Below are 7,682 nucleotides of genomic sequence, written 5' to 3' on the forward strand. Positions count from 1 at the left end.
ATACTTCTGCCCTAATGTGATGACAAATGATGAAACAGTTTGACTCTATAGATATATTAATTTCTAATGTTAATAACACTTTTTTTTGTATACACGCTGTGACTTGATGACATTTGCTGCTGTGTTTCACTTTGGCACTAAAAGCATGAAGTCCATTTAAATGTCAGGGTATTAGAATTTCAAAAGGAGGATGATGAGTATAAAATGACTGCCGTTACAACCCACTCCAGCTCCAGCCAGCCGCTCTTCCTTTGAGAGACACAATTAAATGTCCACAATAGCAAGGTTACTCTTAAAACGATATCAAACGTCGCAGAAAGCAAATAATGATGACGTCTAAAAAAACAATCAGCACGTTAAAGCGTCACTTAAATTGTCAGGTTGGAGGCGGAGTTTATTTACATGATTAAACCTAAATCTGATATTTAAAAAGAAATAAATACAAAATGCATAATTCTTATTCTGAATATTAAAAATTATGGAAATTAAAAATACTTTTCTAAATAATTTTATTATCATATAACAGCAGAATACACTGCACCGTGATAAGTGCTCAGCTATCACCTTCACATCTTTCCTAATAAAATTTGAAAAGATGTGGGCAATAGCTGCTTTAAATATTGTTGTTGTTTTTAAAGAAATAACTCTTTGTCATATATAATACACACATGGTACACGTACACACACACACACACACAATGAAATGCCTTAACAGCTTCCAAACTTTCCTGTCGACCTAAAGCAAATATTTGATGAACGCCTCCAGGAGAGCAGCCCATTGGCGTCCAGGTGAGTAACTGTACACGTGCTGAAAGAGAACATGCTTAAAACAACCCCTGCTTGTATAAATACAGTTTAAAAGTAATATGGCTGATCCTCATGGTGGAGCCCCCTCCTCGGTGAGAGGAATCTACAGAAGGAAAGGTTTCCTCTCTGCTGCCGGTTAATCCAGGGGAAACTCTGATACACTGGGCAGCATGATGTCTGTGGCTCGCTTGGATTCGTTCATCTTGTCCAGCCCGAAAAGGAGGTCCAGCTGGGTAACTGGCCGCAAACGCTCTTCATCCACAGGTCTGGGGACAGAAGACACCAGATGGATGAATGGAACACTCTGAATGCAGAATGCCAAACATCTGCTGCTTCTTCTAACAGTAATACGGACAGATATAATGCATGTACTGTAACTGCAATACAATGAGTCACATAGAACTTTGCTTCATTGTCTAGTTATGTCGAACTAGACAATGAAGCTGCAACACTTCTATGTTTGCAAATCACAATTATCAGTTCCAAAAAACAATGACATGTTTCATATTTAATGTTTGAATTGTTGTCTTTGTGCCATTTGCAATGTTTTTCTAATCATCACTGTTTGTATTTACATTTTTCACAGACTCCCAAAACGTTTCGGAAACAGAGAGTTACATACAAACATTTATGTTCGGCAATGTAATTGCTTCTAAGGCTCAGGTCTTCTGCCATTTCTGACTGGATAAAGAGAAAAAAAGGTTCTTATTTGGTTTCTGGGGTGTTCCCCGAGCTGATTTCACCTTCACTCTGTTCTGATTTCGAACATCGTGCAAGCTGTTTTCATGATCCTCCTTGGACTAATTGGTCTTCAAACACATTTCTTACATGTACAGTCAATTGAAAATAATTTAAATAATTTAAATGTAAGGCAAAAGTTGTGTGAATGCTTAGTCATATCTAAAGTAATGTACAACCACAATGTACATCACTTAAAATAATATTGCTATCGGCGTTCACGAAACCCACACACGTCTAACTTCAGCTGTTTAGGGTAGGAGCTATAAATCTAGTGGGCGTTTGGAGATGAGTCATACTTCTCTTCCTCCTGGCAGTCCTGCAGCTGCTGAGCAATCTGCCTCATCTGCTCCTTGCGGACATAGTCCCTGACTCGGTACATGGCAGCATCGCGGCAGAGCTCCCGGAGGTCGCTGCCAGAGTAACCCTCCGTCTTCTCAGCGATCTCCTTCAGATTAATGGCATTACTCATCTGAGCAAAAAAGGAGGAAGACAGCAATATGAGATAATGACATGGATTAAATGTGTTTGGCTGTGATAGTAAAAATAAACATGTAAAATGATATGAGAATGACAGACTATAACAATGAATACAGTCATTCCTTCCATAAAATAAACATCTTACATTTTCTCCAGCTAAAATCAGCCTCAGGATGTCCTGTCTCTGCCTTGACTTCTGAAAAAACACATAAAGATGATGGCTTTTATTTGAAAAATAAAACCAATAATTAAGGTCCAAGCAATTACTCAGAAAAGCATGTCTATCAACAAGCAAATAATCATCAGTTCATAGACTTCCTGCTCATCAATAATTGTTACTGACATTCCAACTGACTGAACAATTTATACATAAAGCGTGTAGAAACATTTCATGCTTGATTCTGGTTCTTGTCTTGTGAAACATACATACCTCTTCACATCAGCCATGTTTCTACAAAATCGATTCTGATTTAACAACCTTGGAAACATAATCAATAATAAAGCTACATTTTCATTCTGGTTAAACCACACCCATTCCCTGTAGCCCACTTCATTCCATCCCTTTTCAGTTGCCTCTCTGTTGAGGTATCTAGTACACGGATGCAGTACAGTAAGGAAGTATTTATTTATATTGTGGTTGATTCAAGTCTTTGGACACTGGACAAATGTAATTTGTGTTGATGTGGTTCGAACATAAGCTCCACAGCAGGCGGATTTGAGCCAACTGACATGAAAATGTGCAGAGAAATGTAAAAATCCATCCATCGGGTTTTGAATGACTGTTGGAAGATTCAAAGCACAAAGGGAACCCTATCTCTAGCCAGCAGGGAAATGAAAAGGCTTCATCTTACTGGCAGGCCAACGTGAAAAGTGGTGGGCATCCTGCGCAGAATGGCCGGATCCAAATCCTGTGGCCTGTTTGTAGCTCCCATCACCATCACCTGTAAATCATGAGCACAATGTGACGCCTGCATAACCTGTACAAACGCAGGTACTTCACCATGTGACACATCTTCATAAAAGACAGGGACAATGCGGTCCCCCACCAGTGGTACCTGACTGGTTGAGGACGTCTCAAGGCCGTCCCACAGGCTCATGAACTGGGCTTTCATCATGGCTGTTGCCTCATGATCCAGACTGGAACGGTTCCTCAGAAAGGACTCTAACACAGGAAACAAGGAGCCAGAACAAAGATGAAGAGAGTTAATCTCAAATAATCCAGTTTTCTGGATTCTGGATCCAGGATGTGATCTGGATCATCATCAGAAGGTTCTAAATTGTCCTTTGTATCTTCATGCACCAACCATGAAAAGTAAAAGTGAACCAGAGTGTATTTTTAACTGATTTCTGAATCCATAAATGGGGTTTTCAATGTTAAAATTTAAGATTTTATATCATTCTGTATCAGATCCAGAAGAGATTTTGCATGATAGTGCATATCGGACCCCTTTATGACTGATTTTTGACGAGTGAATTGAATCCATATTTCACAAGATGTGATTTATTGTTATTTTCTAAGTCTCAATGGGAAAATCAAGATTTGTTTGTATCCAGGTGGGTTTCCGGATCGCTCTAAAAATGTTATGGTATCTAAAATTAATCTAAGATAGTCTAAAACTCATCTTCATATTTTTTCATCAAGAACCTTCCAGCAGTTTTTCCGTAATCCTGCAAACAGAGAGACAGATAAACGCCAGCAAAAACATAACCACCTTGGCGGAGGTAATTTTGCAGGGATGAAGTAGGATTAGACTGATTTGCCTGATATTGCACCTTTAATAAAGAATGGATTTGAGGGTATTACCCGACAGGGCTGGTATTTAAGTGTAAAGGGCAGCAGTTGATGGGACACACTGATCTTGGAGCCAGTTAGTGGCTGGTTAACGCTATTTTTAAAACTTACACTCCTCGGAGACATTAAACAGTGATGTCTGATTATTACCTCTGCCGAGGAGAGGCGGAGCTTATGCACTCACCGGTGTCTGTCCGTTAGGAAGATAACTCAAAAGGTTCTGGATGGATCTGGATACAATTTTCAGGAAATGTTGGGAATGTTGCCAGGAACAGATGATTAAATCTTCCAGAAGAAATCCTGGATTCTGGATCACTTTACATTTTTTGTTAACATTGCAGTCAATGGAGCTTCAAAATGAGTTCCTCAATATCTCGGTTGATTATTGACCAATGTTTATGGAATTTGAAACATTAAATCAGTTAAAAATACACCAAGTCATCTTGCTAACAGAGAGACAAACAAACCAACGCAGGCGAAAACACAACCTCCTCGGCGGAGGTAGCAAATCTTGACATTATCTCACCGATCTCATCGATGAAGATGATGCAAGGCTGGATTTTGACAGCCAATGAGAAGACAGCAGCCGTCAGCTTCTGTGATTCGCCGTACCACATGTCTGTCAGCGTCGAGGCCTGAAGGTTAATGAACGTGCAGCCCGAGGCTCCGGCTGTTGCCTTGGCGATCATGGTCTTCCCACATCCTGGAGGGCCGAACAGTAAAACGCCTGCACCAAAGAAAATAGCAAATTAGGAATGAATGAATTATTTCTATTGAGTGCACAAGTTGTAGTTTTTTTTCTGCATCATAATATTCAAAATTGCAAAGTACAAAGTATGTTTAGGAATTAAACCCTATTTGAGCAAAATAAAGGAAAATGAAGGTGACTTGAAAATAAATTACATGACATATAAAGTCTGGAGTTTTGCTAGAGGTAATCTTGGGCTCCCACAGTGACTAATGTAGGAGGTTCTCTCACCCTGAAGCTCTGTGTAAATTGTTACGCCAAACATTGCAAATAAAAAGTCAGTACCTGCTGTTGGGCGGCCAAAAACAAACCATATCAGCTGCTTTTGGGTACCGCTTTAGATGGAGGTTCAATATAATGAATGGCCTTCCAACAACAGTTTCATCTATCTGTAGTTTGATGTCGTAAAACTTCAAACATCGGATTAATTTGCTATCTTTTGATTAACTTAAACCCAATTTAATAGTCTGCAATGGAAATTGCAGCCAGGACTTTTAACAGTGACTTGGTTCTTTGTGTTTTGGTTCTAAATCACAAGATTTAGAAGAAAAAAAATCATTATTTATTTAGCACTTTGAGTGTATTCCCATCATAACAGGTGGACCTCAGCGTATCCTCTTCTACTTAACCAACAATTTTAGGACATGAAGCAGGACTAATGCAAACTGACCTCATTCAAACCAGTTTATATGTTTCACTTAAAAATAAACTGAAAACAAGTCAGTTTATCATAATTTCGTTGTGTGTTTGCAGTGTAACAATGACAAGAATAACACTTTTTTAAATGACTACGGCATGAAAATATAGTCTGGCAGTATTAGTATTAGTCTCTGGTGTATTAGCAAAGACGTTATTCATTTATTGCAATCTGAACTTCATTTCTCATAAAGAATCAATCCCCTGAAATTTAACAGAAAAGTTTCAACTAATACTCTGCTGAAGGACACAATTTAAAATGAAAGTTAAATCAAATTTCATCTTCACAGTTCTGCTCAGATGACATGTTGTGGTACCTTTAGGAGGCTGAAAGAGTTTGGAACGAGCCAAAAGATGCCTTTTCTGAATGGGCAGGATGACCGTGTCTTGGAGTTCATTTATAACCTCATCCAGACCTGCTATATCTCTCCAGGACACCTGCAGGAAGGAACACGGCAGTGAAAATGACTGTCTCCAAAAGTGAAATGATTCTGTAATGCCAATGCTGCGTTGATTATGATGATTATAACTGTTACCTTCATAGTTTGTGGATCAACTAAGTGAGACGCAATGTGCATCTCATACGCCGTTAGGCTGACACCCTCAACACCAATCCTCTTCATCAGCTCTTCCGCCTGGACAGATAACACACACACACACATCTCAGGTGTGTAATCTGCTGCTCCAGTCACTCCTTTAATGTCTTAAGCCTGTTGTTACACTGACAGCAGAGAACTTTGACAAAAATCCTGTACCTACTTTGACTTTACAAAATGCCGTTATGGCGTGCTTAAGTTAGGTTTTGCGTACCCTTTTCTTGGCCTGCTTTTTCTGTTTGGAGGTTGGATCCATAGCCTCAACAATCCATTTGATACTGTAGTAGGTTGCTGCACCGAAGACGGTCAGTCTCAGCAACAAGCCCACCACTTCATTCCTGGACAAGGGCCGTATGAGGGCGTCTCTGGGGAGACCTTTAAACAGCATCTGTTGGCTGATATCAGTCCATTGGCTGGATAAAAACAGACACCAGAAGAACATAATGTAGTCACAGTTAATAATGTGTGAAACGTGCAGTTTCTTTTGACTGTTATACTCTGGTGATAAGAGATATCCTTCACTGCGGGGCTTAAACAAATATATAAAACCGAATTTGAAGTGAATTGGCGTAGCGAATAGTGAAACTCTTTCATCTACCTATTAAATCATTTTAGGAAAGGTTCAGTGTGATTAAAAGCTATGCGCTGATTCGCCACAGCAAATCAACCTTGTTCCACTTCACCCTGTCCTTTGCCTCGTCCTCCTCAGACACCATCTATCTAAATGAAAAGCTCACAAGTTCAATATACTTCCTGTTGACGTCCTTATAGCTGCACAATTAAATACCCAAAAAAATGCTGATATTTTAACAGTCGCATGCACAGTTCATGAACACCTTTGAACTCATATTTAGCTTCTCTGGACAGGCTTCAGCTAATACAGCTACAACTAGCAGTCAACGAACCACCTTCAACGTCACGTTGTAATAACCCTCACAATAACTACTATATTTTACGAATAATTTTCAAGAAGTAAATTTAACATACCTCGTAAAATAGAGAAAATATATTCAGCTTATTGAAAACTGGAGCCGACAGAATAGAACAAAATTGTGAAAATACGACTGTATTAATGGAGGTGCGACATGTTTTGTAACTCGTGTAGAAACAAATACTTTTCTTTAGTTCCGGCGCTTGTTCTTCCTACCAAGACGCCGGATCATGTTTCATGCAGTTGGCCGCTAGAGGGCAGAGCTTGATCACATTTAAATTTAATCTTCAACGTTCAGCACAATGGACGTGCCGACAGTATTTATTAAATTAAATTAAATACCTGTACTTTTTTTCCAAAATATTTCAGCATGTATATGTATATGAAAATATGATAAAATATATTTTGCATTTATGTAAATGTTTTCCGATCAGGTCATACATTTTAAGAGCTCACAGTGCCTCTTGGGAACATCATACTTTTCCAGGGATGGCTCTGGATCTGGATTAGTCAATTCGATTGGACACCAAACACCCAAGCATGGCCTGCAGTGTGCTAAGTGCAAAAACACCCAAGTCTGTTAGGAGGCTAAAAATCCAATGCTCTTATCTTGGTTTCCATGTATTCCTTGTGCTGTCTGATAATTCAGTCTTCGAACAACTGCCTCAAAGATAACTGCTGGAACAAATGGGCTTCTGCTACTAACTTATCATGCATGGGCCAAAGGGACTGCTAATTGTCACAGACTGCGAGCTACATTTTAAAATTCTGTTACAGCTTGTATTCTGTTTTCTGCTTCAGGATTTTTCAAGTAAAATCCAGATGAATACTGCTGAGAATAAAAAAAACACACATCTACCACAATGCATATAATTTGCTTATTTTTTGCAAAAC

At 39.1% G+C, this 7,682-nt stretch overlaps 1 protein-coding gene across 1 annotated transcript; it reads right to left on the reverse strand.

The window, feature by feature from the left end:
- Positions 1-881: 881 nt before the first annotated feature.
- On the reverse strand, positions 882-6,859 carry atad1a (ATPase family AAA domain containing 1a). Its single transcript, XM_068738630.1, has 10 exons — positions 6,845-6,859; positions 6,072-6,270; positions 5,798-5,896; positions 5,579-5,699; positions 4,344-4,544; positions 3,081-3,187; positions 2,877-2,966; positions 2,171-2,221; positions 1,845-2,017; positions 882-1,073 (listed from the first exon to the last, which is right to left on the reverse strand). Exons 2-10 carry the CDS (start codon positions 6,243-6,245, stop codon positions 944-946), a joined length of 1,146 nt encoding a protein of 381 aa, XP_068594731.1. The 5' UTR covers positions 6,246-6,270; positions 6,845-6,859; the 3' UTR covers positions 882-943.
- Positions 6,860-7,682: the final 823 nt, after the last annotated feature.

The sequence above is a fragment of the Brachionichthys hirsutus genome, chromosome 4, assembly GCF_040956055.1.
Source record: "Brachionichthys hirsutus isolate HB-005 chromosome 4, CSIRO-AGI_Bhir_v1, whole genome shotgun sequence".
Lineage (NCBI taxonomy): Eukaryota > Metazoa > Chordata > Actinopteri > Lophiiformes > Brachionichthyidae > Brachionichthys > Brachionichthys hirsutus.

Excerpts from the sequence above, each read along its gene's own strand:
- atad1a (XM_068738630.1), bottom strand. The coding sequence starts at position 6,245 with ATGCTGTTTAAAGGTCTCCCCAGAGACGCCCTCATACGGCCCTTGTCC. Across the intron at positions 5,897-6,071 it reads AAAAGCAGGCCAAGAAAAGG|GCGGAAGAGCTGATGAAGAG; the intron begins GTACGCAAAACC and ends TTATCTGTCCAG. Across the intron at positions 1,074-1,844 it reads GACTGCCAGGAGGAAGAGAA|ACCTGTGGATGAAGAGCGTT; the intron begins GTATGACTCATC and ends TTCTGTCCCCAG.